Source organism: Apaloderma vittatum, unplaced genomic scaffold (genome assembly GCF_000703405.1).
Source record: "Apaloderma vittatum isolate BGI_N311 unplaced genomic scaffold, ASM70340v1 scaffold45310, whole genome shotgun sequence".
Taxonomy (NCBI): domain Eukaryota; kingdom Metazoa; phylum Chordata; class Aves; order Trogoniformes; family Trogonidae; genus Apaloderma; species Apaloderma vittatum.
The window spans coordinates 1-19,962 of record NW_009694729.1 but is presented as its reverse complement, the minus strand read 5'-3'; the positions used below and the strand labels follow the sequence as shown (position 1 = coordinate 19,962).

The window sequence follows — 19,962 nt, the reverse complement described above, 5'->3', positions numbered from 1 at the left end:
GAGGCAGAGAGAACAGACACGTGAACGACGCCGCTTTAATTCCGTTTATAAATGTAACATCCACGAAAGTACAAACCCAGCCCCAGCACCGGGAGCATTTCCCGTTATTGCCCAGGACTCGACTTGTGCTCTTCGCTCCCGAGGGCCCTCTCTTACCTTCAGCGAGCCAGCAATGTACTGTTTTAAACATTAACAGCAAGCCTTTTAATTCCATGAAATATTTGAAACCAAATCACATTCCTTGTTACAAGTCTAGAAAAAAATGTACTGAAGTAGCCACTACTGTGCACGTCTCTTTTAATATCAAAAAAAAAAAGAATGTTTAATCTGTTTAAAAAAAAAAACAACAAAACACCACAGTGAGGATACAAATACAACTCTAACCCTGGGCAGCAACAGTTTCTAAGTGGTAACAGCGATCTGCCCCACTGAAGACCCCCTCAAAGCCTCTGGCGCCAGTGGGGCAAGAGGGTAACCCAGCCTGATCACGTCCCTGCTCCTGGGGTGGTCAGTGCTCTCAGCAGGTGTCTGCATCCAGGCACAGCATCACCGACCCCTCAGAGTCGTGCAGCCACAGGTTTCTGTACAGGTATCCTAGCATCTAATAGGGAAAAAAGAAATAAAACAAAAAGCTTATGATCAAAATGCTGGAAATACCACTCCATTATACAACTTTTTTGCTTTATTTTCCTTGGTTATTGGGTTGTACAGTATTTGAAATAAAGAATGGAGATTTAAAGCTGCTGTCAGTGACACCAGAAGAAGTATTGTGAAAAAATACTACTAGGATTTTTACACAGACAAATCTAAGGAGCTGCTAGGGAAAAAACACTACACCTAACATATGTGCACTGTCCAAAGTAATTTATAACTTGAGAAGCTCTTTAATTAGAGAACACTTACCAAACATGTCCAGGATTTTATTAACAGCCTCTTGATTTACATGGTAAGTGAATTCATTGGACCTACAGTTAAAAGAATAAAACCTGGTTCTTCAATGAGTATTTCTTATTGCAGTCATTTCCATACAAACATTCTGAATTAAACAACTGCATGACATTTTTCATCCTACCAACACATATATTAAGGACATGGTGAACTTCTAAAGCAGACTGCACTCAAGGACAGTTATGGTTTCTTTATCCTTCCTCTTGTTCTCAGTCCCCATGTCCCTCTCTTCCCTTGATTTTTACTAGGGACAACTGCAGGAAGAGAATGTTTGCTTGTTTTTAATCATATAACTTCCAAGACTATCTCTCTGAAACTGAACCAAATCTTCAGCTGATGTCAAATTCTGTCACATTCGTTGTATTCCTGTCACTCAAAATGGGAATTTAGCTATAGACATCTATTTAGCACAGTGACATGACGGTGGACATAATGAAAACAGTGCTTTGTGCACTCCATGGTCATACAGTAAGAAGCACCACAACACAAATTAACTTGGTAACCAGAAACAGGTGTTGCTGTATTTTTGTATAACAATAGCTGGGTTTTGATCTTGGGGCCTAAAAATGATGAACTATGTCAAAAGACTTTAATGACCATGCTTTCGGTTAAAGCGCTTTGAGATGTCAGCGCCAAAATCCCTGTAAAATGAATAGTATTCCTGATCATTGCTTACTTGCCTGATGAGGCTTATTGCAACACCGAGTAACTCTTCTGTTAAAAATAATGAGGACTGGTCTCTTTGCTCATCAAAGCCTTGGGAGAAAGTTTGAAAACCAAAAGGTAAAGGGAGTCAGGAGCCTACTAGTCAGTTAATGAATTTTGGTGCTGGGTCCTGCAGGAGTGTTTTCACTGCGACGGGGTGCCATTCTGCTTCTGCAATGTGCACAGAAGGGAACTGCCTGGGTCTTCGCCACGACTCAGGCAAACCCAACAAATCTTGAGTTAACTGGTGCTCAGGGGCAGTTGAGGTTCTGCTTCATACTAATAGTTCAGCCATTAAGAACCGCTAGTGAGACCACACAGTGACCTCTGTACACCAACAAGCCAATGTTACTTACACTTTCTTCTTCTTCACTGCACCTAGTTGCACAAGAGCTGCCAAGGCATTCTTCTGCATGTCCGAAGACAGTGCTTCATAACACTGCGTATTCCCTACAGCAGAAACACAATTAAAAGTTTTATCACTGTCCAGTAACAGGCTATGCTTGTAAAATTATATTGCCTAACGGCTGTACACACCCTTCTCAAGAAGTTGAAAAACAAAGCTGCGGACTCCAGGTATAAACTGCTTCTCAGTAAAGGCTTCTTTTGTTTCCTTCGAGAGGTATCTGAAAATTAACTAACATTTAAAAAAATAAATTACCACTTCTTTCCTTTTGATTGTCACCTTGTTACAAATTACAAACAGTTGTGTCCCCATAAGCAATATTGTTCTGCTTTGAAAACCGTAGGAGAAGAACTCAAAGGGTATCATTACATAGAGCATCTGAAATTTTTATTGCTGTTTAACAGCCATGAGAAACCTAATATTAAAATAAGATTCAGTATTACTATAATAGTTACCTTAGACATTAATTTAACATTCCTGTTCTCACAATCTAAAACTGTGTATAATTTTTTAAGCAAGATCTTCTGTTTTACAGATGGGAAAAACTGGGCACATCAGTACAGTTCAGCCCAAGTCACAGGTCAGATCATTAACAGATTCCACTAGGTTCAAACGTCTGCAGTCGCAGCAATCTTATGCTGGCATACCTGAGATTTTAGCCTCCTGTTTTTCTATAGATTGCTTATTACAGGAATGCATTATCAAAACCTTGGAAACCAAAAAGAATTTAAACTGACATAGATGCAATTAATGACTCTCAGAAAAGCTATCAGATATGAGATGCAAACTCATTTCTGCACCTGGCAGGACAACCCATGTAAAATAAAATAAGCAAGAGCTCCTCGTAAGAAAGAGCAATGAACCTGGTAGCAGTACACTCCCTGTGAAGCTTATAAACCCACATTATAAGGTAGTTACTGCTTTAGTCAATTGGAAACGTCTGGGCTAAAGAGTACAATCAGGAACCTGGGGAAAAGGTGGTGTTTAGGATATGTATTACTGCTATTTCTCAATTCTTGCGCTCCCCAGCCTTGAATACAGTCACTACTTATACTGCAGAAGTATCACAGTTCTCCTAGATTCTCTATAAAACACATGTGAAAAAAGTGAATTTTCTGAATAACATACCTGATAACCTTCCACAAAAGGCCTGAACATAGCTGACAAGAAGGATACTGTAACACCTCCTTTGTCAGTCAGGTAGATTTCCTGTTGACTTGTTTGAATGGCATCACATTTTGTGAGTAGAAAACATCCTTCCTCAAAATCCTGGGAGAGAGAAGCATAACTGAAATTTTAACATCTACTTTAAGGGCAGCTACCCTTCCCCACAAACTCAACAGCAAAACAACACTTAACAGGACACCATTCTCATTTCTGGACTCAGTTCTCAGGAGACTCAAACCAAAATTTTCCTATATACCATAAATACTGTTATAAAAAGGCACTGGGAACACGTTCTTAAACACAGCAGCATCTCGATACACAACAGGCCTCGGAGCAAAGAAAGCAGCTGTGGCTGCTATTGTAACAGCCACCTTGAGCTGCCCAAGGATTTTGTCAGAATACCGTCAGGTTGTCTGTGGGTGGGGTTTATTTATTTATTTATTTGACTATTTATTTCTTTATTTTTAAGGTCAGGTTTTGCCTTTATTTCAGTGTTTGCGATAAATGGTAACACAGTTCACTGACCTGCCCTCTAGAAAAGAGACAACACAATGGCAAAAGTTACAAGTTATGGTAATATTAACAACAAAACCATCTTACTGCCAATATTGGGGCAATGGGGAGAAGACACAGGACACATGCAGAGAACACGAGGGGATGGGACACATGGACAACTAGACAGGTGGGTTGCTAAGAGATCCCTTAATACTATAGCAACTATTTCATTTGACTCCAGTAAAGTCAGTCATAGCCAGTCACCTTCCTGTTCCCTGCTTGGTTTTAGTACTTAAAAAAATATTCTTATGAAAAGTATACATATTTCTTTTTATTTTAAAGGCAGAAAACATCACAAGTATTACCATCGGATATGTGGCTTTAGTAAAAACCACATTTAATCAGTTTTAAAATCCAAATAACAACTGCATGTGGACTTAACCAGTTTATATTGGTTATGATGTCAAATCAGGTTTTTTACTAATAAACTTGTGCTCACCTGCATTTCAAGCTGGCTGGCCTACAGCCAGCTCTGACCCAGGAGGATGTGTACAAACTGATAATGCAGAGAGCAAAGTGCTGCCTGTGGTTTTTGCAGCCTGCCTGTGTCCAGCTGTGTTAGGAGAGCACACAGACATACTGTGCCCTGTAATGAGGCAGTGTGCAGGAACAGTGCTGGCTTTGTCTCAGTAATGGTTGTGTGGGGTGGGCACCATGAAACGAGGGAAAACTCTTTTCAAGCAAATAGGATGCGACTAAAAGCTTCTGTAAGACTGCAAGGGACACTGTTACGCCATTAGGAAATATTAAAAAACTGTCACAGGCTGCATTGCCTCAACTCTGCACAAGATTTTGGCTGCAGAAGTTAACGTCAGGCTTTACTACGAGCGTTTCCCTCATAGTGCTCACAATGTACTATCTAAACACACGTAAACCAACATGTCAGCAACAAAAAGTTAAAAGGGCTCAACCATGAACCATCAAAATATTAAAAAGTTTACTAACACACAGGAACATCAAAATCTTCAGAGTTCAAGGTATAAGGGGAACATCAGTCATTGTATAAACACCAGGGAGCAGACACTGCCATGCTGTGCAGGTCAAGGAGAGGCGGACACAGAGGCAGACTTTAACAGATGAGCCCTGGATGTTGCACAGTCCTCCCAAGTAGCCCTGCCCTCACAGACCACACACACGGAGCTACACAGCACAGCTGATCACTGCAAAAGTAGGATAATCAACCAGAGGACAACAGATACTTCAACTCAGAATTGCATATTCTACTTGTCATGCAACGGTCAATCGTTAATCAGTACAATAACCTTTCCAAAAATGCAGCAGTGCCCCTCTGCTACGTAGTCTGCAAGAGCTTTTAGGAAAAGTTATCCTGGTGTACCCTCAGTGAGAATTCCTGTTTTGTGTTTGCCCTGACAGAACATACCCACTTCAGGATAGAATTCAATTAAATCTACGCAAATACTTTTTTCTTCACAGCCTAAGGTCTCTTTCCTAACTGCAGAGCAAGAGAAGTGTATTTACACTTCCTTCAAAAGACTCTTTTACATATATTTTTATATCCATGCTGGAGCACTGGTAGCTATATGTAACAAAGCCAAACTTCTGCTAGAGTTCATTTTAATAGTTCAGAATTAGGCAATTCATTTTTTTTTTTTAGTTTTTTAATGAAAGGTAGGGAAAAAAAGATTGCATGTGCAACTGTGTGGATTCAGACAATGTTTTGCAACTAACCACATGACCAACTTAAGTTTTCCCTCCCACTTACAGATCAAGTTGATATCACTGCAGGTGTTTATCACAAAGCACTTGTTCAGCAGAGCCCTGAAATCAGATGCTATTTTACTTGGCTGCATTACTAACAGTATTTTTGTATAAAGGATGTTCTTACCTTCAATGAAATGCCAGGAAAGAAGATGAACTCATCAGAAAAAACATCTCTTAAGAAGGTGAAGCAGCTATAGACATCCTCTGAAAAAAAATATAGTGAAGTACTGTTGTCTAAAAACTTAATTTAAAACATGCAAGTGAAAAGTCATTTACTCCTGATTTTAGGGAAAGTACTCACTTTAAATAAAATTTAGATTTGCCATTAAAAGCATACACATGTATACAGCAGAAACCATAAGAGAACATCAAGTACTAAAAGCACTTGATTCAACTGTTACCAAAAGGAAAGAACAGGGGGTTGTAGCTTCTCAGAACACACATTAAATACCACATAATCAGATGCTGCACAAAACTAAAGCACGTATTCTGAAAAGTTGCTTTAAGAGCTAAGGATTGGAAAACACTGAAATACTTCAGAAACAGTAGTGGGAAGAGAAGAAAGACCAAGAACTGGCTGCACCGTATGCAAGGTGCGAACTGTGTGCAACTTGCAACCTCAGAAGCTGGCCTGCTAAACACCCACAAAGTAAGATGCTTAGCAACTGAGATCAGCTCCTCTTAATCCTGCCCTCTCAGCAGAATACACCTACTTTCAAACGGCAAAAAGGCAGGCAAAATACCTCCGTCCCCTCGCAATACATCCATCCACCTTACACTCTGGACAAGGTCCCCTGGCATAACAGTCTTGGATAGTTCCCACTAGCAGTCCCAAGAACCCCGTGCCCCTCTTGCAGCTCACAGCGCAAGGAGCTGAAGCCTGTGGACTCCCAAAGCTACTCAAACGTACCTTTCCTGAAGCTCCGTGTCATCTGCAAGGCAACTGCCACCAGAGATGGACGCACAAACACATTCAGCAGCTGGTTTCTGTAGGTGGCACACATGAGGACAGCCAGAGCGTGCTTAAAGACTATTTCCCCTACAGCTCCATCTTCCACTCCTTTGTCATTCAGGACCACATGTCCATCGACAAGGCGAGCGATGTTGGAATGCAGGGTGAGGCCAGAGACGACTGCTTTTTTGGCACACAGGTTATCTAGCAGGAAAACGCAACACTTGGGAAGATGCAAAAAGGAACATAACTCTACTGAAAACAGCCTAAAACGCACCAGTATTTCGGTAAGTTTTATCACTGAAGACTGATTATTACACCTAACATTCAGTTAGAGAGATGTTATAAAATAATCCATACCAGGAACTGGCAGCCTGGGCATAGTGCAACATGGAAAAAACAAATTTCACACATTTCTGAAATTAAAATCGCTTTAAATTCTTCCACTTGCTAACAGTGACACATACAGGAGGATAGATCTGTTTGACAAATACATTCATCAGTATGGAAATGGAAACCGTACTTTTGCTTAGGCATTTCTGACACTGTAAGTTTTGAATCAGATGCAAAATTCTTTACAACATCTGCTTAAAAGAGAAACCAGACTGTACTTAACCCCAAAGTTCTTGTTTTGTAAGACATTCCTTTTAAAATGCCTAAATCAAGGAAGCGTGTGTTTTGTTTGTTTTTTTAAACAACAGAGTTCTTCAAAAGCAGGCACAAATTTCACAAACCTGTGGGCTTTGGTCAAGGCTTTTTTGTCTGAGTGACATGCTGCAAACGTTATTCAGACAGAAAAAAAACCCCAAACATATACTGTTTCCCCTTCACACAGATTTCGCATAGAATCCCCTCGCATCTTACTTGCTCCTTCAGCCTGCTTTGTTCGAGTTTTGCTAAAGCTCCCAAGTTTCTCAATGCATAAGTAGCAGAAGTCTGAGCAAGTCATTCTGCTCCTTTTAAATATAAAATTTCTAACAGCCAAGCAAATGTCCTGCCTGAGACAACCAACCAGCATGACAAAGGCAGAAACTACTAGCTGTTTGGAGACAGAAGAATGGGCAGGGTACATGTAAATTGCTGACTTGGTGACATCATCAGATTAGCCTTTAAAATATATTTATTCTCTCAGATTACTGACGATCCAAAAGAAAACAACAAATCCCGTTTCTATGCAACTGATGTCTGAAGTGGGGCCTGCACATTCCAACAGAATCCTCTCAGCTGTCATCATTCCTCTATTCCATTACCACACCTATTTGCTACTCCTTGAATACATCACAACTCTACTAAAGCAAAAGTTTATTCATTGTTGCCAAGAGACAAAATAAATACGGAAACTTGGATGTCCTATGTTTTTCAGTTTACTGGGCAGTAAGATTCTAAACAATGTTTACATAGTGTCTTGAAATGCTTCCTTTTACCAGTCTGGCAGAAGCAGACCTTGTCTGCATTCACAGCAGTAAAGATCCCTAAAAGAAGAGTTTTTCTTCCAGAAATGACTGAGTTCTGTTATTACTGTAGCCTGCTTCTACTTCTTTATTGCACTAGTGAGAGGGACCTTTGATTATACACATGACTACAACAGCAAATATCCATGGTTTAAGACTACCTACAGTGAAAAAGTAAATGTACTTGCATTACACATTATTTTTCTTTGCTAGCTTTACCACTTATATCCCAAAGCTCTAAAATTAATTACCTGTGTCATCCTGGCTAACAGAGAGAAATTTGAAACAACTGTTCATGAAGTGTGGAAGGAGAATCAACCTATATATATATATATGTATGTTTATATATATAAAATGTATAAGTGAAACCTAAAAATAAATAGGTAGCTTACACAGTTTTTATTTTCTCACCCATTTGTTTGTGTTAGTTCTTTGCCACAGTAACAACTTTTACTATAGCCAATATCAAGCTATAAACATTACTGCTTGATACTGACATTATTATAATAAGCATTACACCAAGCTACCTGCTGCAAATCAGGTTAACTGCCTATCACACAGGGTTCAGAAAGGCAGATAGGGGACAAATTTCAGTACTCTAACACAAGTATCTTATAATTTCCCCCTCAGTACACTTCAGGATAGAATAGTAAAATATCTGTTCTGCTTCCACCGGTTTTTCAAAGCATTATGTTCTATGGGCAAAGTCGGAACCTGTCAGGTTTTGGCATTGTTTTTAGCATAACCTAAAATCCATTTACAACTCTGAGGAAAACATTCTGTAAAGTTTTCACCATACACTACTTCCATAGAAAAATAATTTATCCTTCATAAGCAACAAAAGAAATAGAAAGAACACTTTCTCTGCATACCAGGCCATTCAATGAATCCTCCAAAAGTCTGTGTTAAGCCTTTAAGCCATAGGGTCTTTTCTATTAGAAGTTCAAAATCCATGGCTGGCAAATTCTGGAGCAGGACAGCAGCAACTAGCACCCACGGGCTCAAAACCATGTTTTCTATTTGCAGGAGCTCCATTTTATAAGCTACGTCTCTGACAAATTCCTGGATATCCTCAGACGGCTTTTGGGGAAGATGCCTGAAAAGAACAATGCAGCTCAAGGTAAAGAGCTCCAAAAACTGGAATATAAATCACACCCTTCCTTATTATTTCTGCATTGCTCCCCAGTCCATAACTACTTTACAGCACCTAATATCTGGAGGGTGAATGTCTCTATGTGCTATGTAGAACAACAGTACAGAACAAAGTATCAGTAGCTTCATGACAATATTTGAAACATAGATGTCTGTACTTATGCTGTACAGTTGCTACCTTCAAAAAAAATTCAAAACCATTACGTTTTACATAACAAATTGCAAAAGCCACCCAATCCAACCCTAGCTACAGCTCCCTGACACACAATCACATAACAGTTCGTGGTAATACAGCAAGAAGGGAGAGAAAGATGGCGTTTTTAAGTGGCAAAATCACCAAATTCTCAGAAAACAGCTTTGCCTGGCTCATGCATTATTGCTAGATTTTAAAACAGCATCTTGTAGACACAGTATGAAGCTGTGCAAGTAACGACCTGTTTCAGAAACACCCAGTCACAAGCATGATAAACCTCTGCTCAGACCGAACAGATTCAGCGCTCTAAATAGGCAGATGGAAGGGAAAGAAGTTATAAAACAAAGTACGAAAGAACATCTTAATTATTTCACATTGGTGAAGACTAAATAAATGCTTTTCCCATGCATACACCATGGAAAGACGTGGTACCTGGGAACCAAATTGTATGGGCACCGATTGATTCTCCCAGATGCCAACGTTCTAAGTGATACTGGCTGGCCAACGTAGATATGTATGGTACCAAAATTGTCACTGAGGATTCTTCTGGCTTTTAACAACCCCTACAAAACCAGAAAGAGCAAAACTCAAATTTTGGTGCTACAGAGCATGTATACATCCACTTCCACTCTGTTCTTGAGGTATTTACATACAGATGTAGATTCTTTGGGCTTTGGGACTCCTAGGAGTTCATATGCATAGAGAGATTCCTCTAATATCCTCTCATAGCTGATGCTGATGGGAACAAGGTACGTGTCAAAGACTTCACGCTTAAAAAAAGGTTCCATCACAATGTTGAGAAGACCTGTGAATCAGGAGAGAAAAAAAAGTGAGTCACTTGTCTTTTTCGAAGAGGGAAAAGCAACTGCAGTTTAACTTTGAAAAAGAAATCTTCACATTTTAGAAACTAATAAGTGTACACTGTGCCTGTTCTCTCTTCAGGCAACCACAAGCACAAGACTGCCCAAGCTTTAAAACAGAAGGTAAATGTAAGCAGCTATTTGTGCTCTTTTCAGTGGCGCTGCCCTGTGCTCACTCAGCATCTTCCTTCTAAAGATTCCCCATTACTTTTACAGCTCAGTTACATTATTTCTCTGCTTGTCAGGGAACACCTATTTTCTAGACAGAAAAGGGTGAAGAGTTATGCCATTAAGTACAAGATGGGACAAAGGGAGAGAAAGCAGAGCGCAAGAGACATGTATTGCCATTCTTTCTACAGCCTTGGAATCCCAGCCATAGTGTTTTCCACTACTCTGACAGACCTCACCAATTTCCCACCACTTTAACATCCCTTCCTGTCTAGAGAACTTATGCAGCAGCATATAGCTACTAATGAAAACAATAATAATCAGAAAAAGTTCTAAGTTTTCAACAAACCTACCAAACTTTGGAGTCAGAGTCTTGGCTGTGCGGCTTCTAGTCCCTTCAAGAAAAAATTCAATTGGGGCATAGCCACTCTTCAAAAGTAAAACAAAACAACAACAAAAAAGGTCAGAAAAATAAAAATGTTTCTTCTTTACTGCCCACGATTAGTTTTAAGTACTTAATATGTGAGTAATGTTTTTTTAATGGAAGCCATACATGTCTAACTTCAGTCACCTCTGGCCCTATATGCATCCTTTGTTATTTGCCACACCATACACTTAAATTAACAAAAATATTGAGTTTGTCATGAGATATGGGCACATGATCCAAGGCAACCGAGGAGCAGCAATGTGTTTACCACCTACTGCTGAACTATAATAACAACAGAGTGCGTGCACGCTCTTCATCTGCAGCACTTCCAAGGTAAAACACATTTAATGAGATCACAGTGAAGACTTCCAATCACGTAGCTATAACATCGTTTATATTTCACATAAAGCATTCCAGAGTATTTCTTAACCATACATTTTGAGAGCTCAGTAATTTATTTACCCTTAACATCGTTTTTACATATTCAGCAAACACTGCCCAGTAGAGCCTGTTCCCACCAAAGGAACGTCGCATAAAAAAGGCACCTGCCCTTCGCAGCAGCTCACCAATTATTTTCATTCCTAGGAAATCTGAAAAATAAACAAAAAACCAAAACCACACACACAAAACTTATATTGTTATCAGCTGGCAGAATCAACCACTTTCTCTAAAACATTGATTCAATTACCAGAAGAAGATCTCTTTCAAGGATTCTGTTGTTGCAAATACCTTTATTTGCTTTCAGACTGTCCAGTAAGACTTAAGCAGACATGAATGGAATATTCTTTTTTTTTTTTTTGTAAGTAACATTCACATAGAGCACTTTATTTTTGTAATTCAGATGGCTAGATTTCAATGATAATAAAGAGTAAGTTTTTGAATATATTGTCTCACTCAGCTTCAGAAAGGTCAGTAACCACTGAATGTATCCTAGAACACAGAGAAATTAACTGACCAATTACACTATATTATAGCCTTTATCTCAGCACTTAGGGGCGTGTACTCCAAACCAGCTGAAATTTTTTATAGTTTTCTAGTTTTAAGCAATTACAGTCAACATTTAACTTGTTAAAACCAGAAAACAATGTTAACAAATCTCTTCGGGAAGCATTTAAAATGAGTCTACACAGCAGCTGGACATGTCCTGCTTCAACCTCCTTGCCACCTCAACCCATGAAACACTTTAGAACAGACAGTCAGTCACTTGGTAAAATAAATTCACATTTCCAGCTGCAACACTGATGACTGTAAGTTTGTAGAGCACATCTTGTGAACCTCTAATACAATATGCAGTCATACAACCACATAGAACTGTGTTTTCTCTAGAGGAATTTGAATTAATACACAGAGCAATGTAATCAAGCTGCAAGCCCCTAATTTTGAAGAACTTTGACTTCTAAACATCCAAAACATTTTAAAAAAATGTTAAGCACTAAAAAAAAATAAATCTCTAAACTATAGTATCTTAAGATACTGGTTTGAGGCCCAAAATTCAAAAAGGCACTAATGCAAAAGTCAGCAAAGCATTACATTGATACCTATGACAGCACATGAGTGAATTCTGAACAATACATGACAAGCAAGCAGCTGCAACACTTTGACCAGGGCAGCAACGAGAGATCAACTTCTGAATTCACTAGAATTTAAGCTGCATCATTCAGAGGCAAGATATCACTGACTCAGAAACCAGCAGAATCTCATTTTTCCCAGTAAGCATTTTCTCCCAGCTTCGCCTGATTTTCTACTGGTCTTCTTAATCTCTTCACCGGAAAAGCAGACTACAGTACAGCAGCAGATTCCCACATTTTTGCTAGCTTGCCTGTGAGCATTACAGCACTGTGCCAGTCCTGAGGTGCTTGTCTGCCTGCTTAGACGACCTGGGTGACACCCAAGACTTCCAAGACCAGGCTTCTCAGTTAAGTGCTGCCAGAGTCCGAATTTTCAAAGAGTACTTTAACCGAGAAGATATTTCCTGTTAAATTCTTCAAAAATTGTGTCCCACAAATATACTGGCTTCATCTGCGTTAGAATCAAGGAAGTCCAAAAATCATGACCTCTAATGTGAGATTTTGTTTCTCAGCCAACTCTGCTCTCTGCTCTTCACGTAAAAGAGTTCTGCCAATGCTTCAAGGGAATCAGTCACATGAGCAACAAGCATGAGGTGGCTGGCACTTTGTAGCTGGCTACTATGACTGCACTTAAAACTGTGCAAAGTATTGCAAAAGGTTCTGCACACACAGTAGTTCTTTGGCATTTTTTTAGCCTGTTCCCAGCCCAAAAAAGCAATATAGAAGTCTTCTTCACAACACTTACCTTTGCCCCAGCCTCAGATCAACAGATGGAGTACTTCTGGGCAAACTTGCTATGAAAAAAATTCACCTTTGATTGAACTCAGCACCAATGAGAGGCTTTCAGATGCTGTAAGCATCTCACCCAAGGAGGTTTTAACAAGACATATTTGGAACAGAGGGTAAACACAATGACTTATAGGAGCAGCTACCAGACCCCTTGCTACCAATTCTCTGGATCCTGAAAGTGTTGTGAAAAGAACATACTTGCCTATTCCTGCAGCAATGACAGGCAAAGCCAAGTCATACGTATAAAGCAAATAAGACAGCATCAAAAAGTCTACGTAGCTTCTGTGGCTGGGCAGCAGTACAACTGGATGCTCCTGAATGGCATGTTGCAACTGAAAAACAACCCAGCACAAACAATATTGTTCCAATATTTACAGACTGACTGGAAATTTACAAATACAGACTTTGATGGGGCTGAAGGCAAACAGAAGCTCATTTGTTTGAGGTTGACTTCTTTGTCCATGCACTCTGTATCTCTTTCAGCATGCAACCATAGGAAATTTAGCAGCAATTTCCAGATTAGCAACCTGTGGCTTACAGGTATCACAGGACTCAAAGGCCAGGGCCACCTCATGATAGCCTAACTCAAATCTCTTTTGATGGGGATAGGAAGCCAAACAGGGGCTGTCAGGGCTGGCATTGCTGTCTTCTAGGGAACGTAGTGCACCCTCCAGAACAGCAGTGTCCTGCAATCAAACAGGGGTAACAACTGCCTCCCACAAAGCAAAAGCAAACTTAAAGCATCTACTGCTTCAGAGGTGCACAATATTTCACTGCTTTTAGCTGCATGAAGGTTTTGCAGAATACACTCAGGCACATAACATTAGGTTTTAACTCCCAATTGATCCAAATGCATTATTAAATTTACAGTATTAGACAGATATTGTATCTCAGTAGCTGATCTAACAGAATCAGACACATGCTATTCCTTACCATAGGGAGCATTCAGAAAATATACAAGAAGTCTTGCTGACTGTTTGCCTCTAAAATACTTATCTATCACCTGTCTTTCCTCTCACACTTATTAAAAAATGTGGTAATAAAAATAAGTACAGTTGTTTATTTCACAGGATATTTTTCATATTTGCTACTTGGAGCAAAGATTAGAGTCTTTGTCCAAATAACTGGTATGAAAATATAACTATTTTTTTCCTCCACCAGTACTCACTCTCTGCATTCCTTCTTCATTCACACAAACTCTCTGGAAAAGCTGTTTAAATATTTTGCTCAGAGTAAAGGCAAAAAATCTGATAGTTCCTAATTGCATACTGTGACCCATCTCATCCAGGATTTCCGTGGCTTCTTCTTGAATAATATCAGGTGATTCTCCCATTTCTTTTGCTAACTAAAGAGAAACAAAACAAACAAAAAAATAGCTGTCAGATGTTGTTCTCTACTCCTTGCCTGTGCACACCATTGTATGTGCCACAGTGATTATGGCAGAACTGCTGCCAACAGTCAACAAGATCTCATTTAATGTAACAGGTGTGCATCTAAGCATACAAGAATCTGTTCAGCGTCAGCCAACATGAGAAAGCCAAGTTAAAGGTGCTGAAAATCAAGAATGAGCTGAGATGTCAATGGCATGGGGGAGGGTGTGCAACAACTGTTACCCTCCCATACACACTGTCTGAATGTTTTAACCTGTAGCATCTTCAGAGGAGATTTAAGTTTGAAGAACATTTCCTGTATTTTTGGTCTGAAGAAGGCTGTGTGCTATCTTTCTTTGACTAGTAAATGCAACCATGTTTGCAGAGATATTCACAAATCTTCGAACTGCGCTTGGGTTAGATTTTAAGACTTGGCTGCAGAACTCAACGCTGTTGCACTTCATTTTCTTTGTAATGTATTACTTTGGCAACGGCTAGCTGAAACGCATACAAAGCACTGTCTCTACCAACTTTGCATATCAATGATCTTTTTTCTGTTGCTATGCACGTTCCCTTTTGAAGTTTCCTAAACCAGACTTAAACAATGGTCATCTCTCCTATTTGATACTTTGAATGTAGAAATATTTAATGGAAAAGTTAGTCTTTTACTGTCATGGAACAAGGAACATGTGTTTTACTAAACCTGGAGGAGGAAAGAGGAGGAATGGTAGAAGAAAAAGCCTCCAAAAAAGCACCTCCCTGTTTAGAGGCCAGTACTGCATATCTATTATTTCTATTTTCTGACATACAAGAAAATCTATCTCCTCCAATCTGCCTCCATGTACCACCTTACTATCATATCTACTGGTTCAACTGTGTTTTAATAAATGCATTATCCTTCATCCTCCATATTTTCAAGTGTAGCTGTAACTGATTATTTTAACCACTTAAAGAAAGCAAACACTGTTTCTGCTTGAGCATGAGAAAATCCACCTCTCCTAGGAAGCCAAAAAATTATTCTTGTTATTCATTGAGGAAAGAGACACTGTTCTCATTCACTGATGAAAGGCTTACCACACAGTTGACACTGTGTGAAGTAAGTGCACGTCCACTACACAGCTAAGCACTTATTCCCTAAAACCAGGAATCAAAAAATCAGACCAGTCCCATGTAGCAAACTAGAACACTTAATTTCACATACCAAACATTAGAAACCTCAGCAATTTGTTACAAGAACAATTCTAGTACGCCTGTGTAAAGCTGGGAGCCCAGACAGGAAGCACAGCAATGATAACCTGTTGGGCATGTTGCCAAAGACAGTCTCAATTAGATACTTCCAGTAATCTCTAGCATAAAGTCAATAACTACGCTGCAACGGCAGGTCTGCTAACCCTTCAAGCACTCGCTGCTAGCTCAGAAAATATCCATCAGAGTAATTTTCCATCAAAAAACATTACACAGACATCTTTGTGTCAAATCCTCTGTAAAATATTTTCTTTTGGTAAAAGTTTTAGCATTTCTAAAGTTGAAAGATTCATTTTTTTGGTGATTTCATACTACCTAGCAACTTATGATGACAACAGGACTGCTTTGTAGGACATGGTTTAGTTTGTCAAATCATAACAGGTATTGATATATCATAGGTGACACTGACCTTTAAAAAATAAATACATGGAAAAATGTTATGGTAGCCATGACTAACTAAAACATCTCATATATTTCTACTAGCATAGAATTACTTTTTAGGAAAATTGAAAATAATTACTCTGCTAACTAAAACACACTCTTATTTCAGCTGGTGAGGGACTTTTTAGGATGTCGGGTAGCAATAGGATTAGAGGGAATGGATTAAAGCTAGAGATGGATTGGTTCAGACTGGACATTAGCAAGACGTTCTTCACCATGAGGGTGGTGAGACACTGGCACAGGTTGCCCAGAGAGGTGGTGGAAGCCCCATCCCCGGAAGTTTTTAAGGCCAGGCTGGATGGGGCTCTGAGCAGCCTGATCTAGTGGGGGATGTCCCTGCCCATGGCAGGGGGGTTGGAACTACATGATCTTTAATGTCCTTTCCAGCCCTGACAATTCTACGATTCTATGATTTCAATATAATGTAAAATACGAGCCAGCTCGACTATGAAATATTTTATTCATTACAAAGTAGCAGCTGTCCTTCTACTTAAAACAAAAATACGGTTACATCTTACTGTTTCTAATTCAAACAATTCTCTATGAAATTTAACTCTCATTTTAAGGAAAGTAGCATTTGTGATTGATTCATAAACACATCAGTGGCCTATAAAAATGCCACAAGACCTCCTCCAAGTATAAAAATGTCTACTAAGAATGAAAGTGCTTATGTCTTTCACAATGCTCCTCTGTGGCAAGGACAATGGAAGAAGAGGACAGAAAAAAAAGTCAAGCACGTTGGATGAGTTAGATGGTGAAGCGTATTATATACAAAAATCAAAACACTATTTCATGAACAAGCCACCTAACAGCTTTAGTGGCAGCTAAATCAGTATTTGTTTTTCCTTCCAAAAGAGTATGGCTCTCAAGTTACTGATTTATTGGGCTGTCTGTCAAACTACAGCTATCATGTTTAACAAGGTCAGCAATAATCTTTCTCTTCCTGCTGCCACACAAACACTGGCTGTGTTCAGTCAACCTCATCTTACAGCTCGATGTCCAGACTCACCTGCTTGATAACATATTGAACTTGCTCTGACTGCAGAACAGCACTTTTAATAGCATTTGGCTTGCAAGGTGAAAGTCCTTTGTAGATCACTGGAGTATAACACTTCATCGCATATCTCAAGTCGCTGGACAATCGCCTCTCCTCCAAAATATCTTCAAACTCATCTCTCTTCTTTGATGTGAGCTCTTTCTGCTGGGAAGGTACAAACAAAGAATGAGATACTGTCTTGAGCTGTTCAGTGGTCTGCTTGGCTACAGTACCAAAATAATGGCATGCAATATTTTTGCCACATTTGGGGTTTCTTTTTAGCCTTCTGTAGGGTTTGCATTCCACACTCTGAGCAATGCTGCAGAAAGAGACTAAAATGTGAAGGAAAAGACAAAACCAAAACAAATCAACCCTTTCCACCTGCAGAGATCCTCAAATGACCCTATGCCATGTTATTTAATTCTGCCCAACAGGAATGAGCTGTGAGAATACCTAGGCTTTGAAAGCTAAAATGCCTTGCCTCCAGCCTCTCCATGATTAATAGGTATCAACTAAAACACCTTTGATTCCATCTCTCACAGCTGCATGAAGACAATGTCACAAATGACATTATAGAAACACAATCATTAACACAAAAAAATAACCCCTGTCACTTTAAGTTGCATCTGGAACCCTGGTGATTTTAGCTGGCTTTCACCACAGGTGGACAAAAGGTACATAAAACACAGCCAGGCAGGAAGAAACAAACAAAAAACTCCCATTATCAGCCATGTGAAGATCAAAATGCAGTATGGTGCACAGGTAGGGAAAAAGAGAGCACAGCCTCTGAGTAACTACCACTGCTTAGCAGGAAAACAAATGGTACATCAAGAACTAATTTTGGATCCATCCCACTGTAGAAATCTCAGTGACAAAACTTGTTCCCTTGAGATAGTAGCCATCGCCTGCGCTGGAGAGAGATGTCTCCTATTATCTCCTATAACACTACAGCTCATATGAATGACCCCACAGTCTTTCTGAAAGTGAAACTGTATTTCTCTACGATCAACCATATTTATTAGAAAAATATACTAAAAATAAAAGTACTTGTGTCTTCCTCTACAGCACCACTTGAAAGGTAGCACAGCCATCCCTCTCAATCTGCCTCCTCTCCCTATACACAACTTGCGCAGAGCCAGTCTGATAACAAAGGATAAAATGTGCTGTTTCATGGGCTTACAGTGATCTTTTCTGGCATTGAGAGGAAAGCCAAACCAGCAAACACATGGGAGAAAACTGGGAACAGATAAACAAAATGCCCAGTAGTGGCAGCTGGGTTTTCAGCCTTGGGAGTCAGGTTTCACTGCCAGCTGACTACAGCCACATCAGCAACATTATCAAATCAGTTGACATTTAAAGTAAGTAGAGAGCAAATATTTAGTTCCCGTCCATTCATCAAGCCAAGATAATCTGGCAAAGCAAAACAACAAAAAAACCCCAGTCAAATCAGGAATATCTCCATTTAAGAAAAAAAAAAAAAATCCTTCAAAGACTCAACTGTATCAACAGCTACTTTTGTGTTACCAGAGAGCATAAATTCTACTACTGTGTTTGACCTTCTCATATTCTTGTCCCTACACAGTGTAGTCAAATTTGGATACCCTCCTTCTACTATAGTAACATTTGGTAGATCTTCTAACTTTTCTTTCTACTACTGTAGTTTAGAAAATTGTCCCACAGTAATTGCAGAATGAACTCTCCAGGGACTTTTAAAATAAACCCATATAAGGTATTAAAACTCATGTCCATATTCATTTAAACCTTTTAGATGTCTTTTTCTGCATGGTTTAGCATTACAGTTTTCGATCTTTCTTCCTCCACAGCTTTCAACTGGCTGGTGCCAAGTAAGCTGAGAGATGTTAAGATGACAGGAAATACTTTGTATTAGCCATCTGTTGCCACTGACACCTTACATCAACCCCCTTGATTAAAAATAAAACAGAAAAAAAAATCCCTTATGCCCTGTAACAGCAAAAAAGATAGCTCAGAATAGCATCAGAAGATATTAGTTGGCTCTAGGTATAGACCTGCTTAGATCAGTGTGTGACAAGTCATTGCTCAGAAAATCAATGCAACATTCATGTCAACCATCAAAGTTTAAATCCTGCAATGTGCAACTACGTGAAACCCAGACAAAGAAACCCAGCACTCAGCTTGGGTATCATCAGCCCCATCAGCAGTCACCACAGTCACCGTGCTGCTACAGCTGTTCCCCAGCATGGTGCTGGTCAGTGAGGTCCTGCAAAGGCTGCAGCCGACTGCAGTCGCCTCTCTGCCGCTGCTCCTCACTTCCAGTATTGTGTGCAACTTGGTTTCTCTCCACGGCAATAGTTATTTTCATGCCCTGTCGTGAAGTAGTGCTCGGAGAGCCAAAACACACACTTCACCAACCCCTAAAGGAGAACAACGCTGCTTTTACACATTACAGCCAAGCTGTCCTTCCACCTTCAGGTGCTGACTGTAGTGAGCACATTTAGAAAATAGGCTGTTGGAAACCCTGACATCAGGAAATTCAGTTACGTACACTGTTACTGTGGCTTGTGTAAAAACAAAACCGCAGAAGCTGTTTCTATATAACCCTCAAAAGCAGCAAAACGCGGGTGCTCATGATGTGCTTTGGGATGCCAGCGTACAGCCAAGGAGACACACGGGGGAAGTTTCTGAATCTCTGCTGAAAGCAGAAGCCGTCTCCCTCTCTCCCCAGACATCTCCTCCAAACGCAAACAGCGAGCGGGGGGTTTAGCACTCCACACCCACATCTCCTTGTCCGAGGCTGGCGGAGGTTTCTGTCCCGCAGGACCGCACCG

At 39.8% G+C, this 19,962-nt stretch overlaps 1 protein-coding gene across 1 annotated transcript; it reads right to left on the bottom strand.

Annotated features, from left to right (window-relative positions):
- Positions 1-557: 557 nt before the first annotated feature.
- GNPAT (glyceronephosphate O-acyltransferase) lies at positions 558-17,487 on the bottom strand (the record flags this gene model as incomplete). Its single annotated transcript, XM_009868539.1, has 15 exons — positions 558-601; positions 904-965; positions 2,010-2,103; positions 2,191-2,290; positions 3,188-3,328; positions 5,628-5,707; positions 6,414-6,659; positions 8,779-9,002; positions 9,684-9,814; positions 9,905-10,056; positions 10,633-10,708; positions 11,169-11,296; positions 13,266-13,395; positions 14,232-14,408; positions 17,129-17,487. Coding segments are annotated over 15 exons (2,144 nt in total), but the record flags the coding sequence as incomplete, so codon positions are not given.
- Between the last annotated feature and the right edge of the window lie 2,475 nt (positions 17,488-19,962).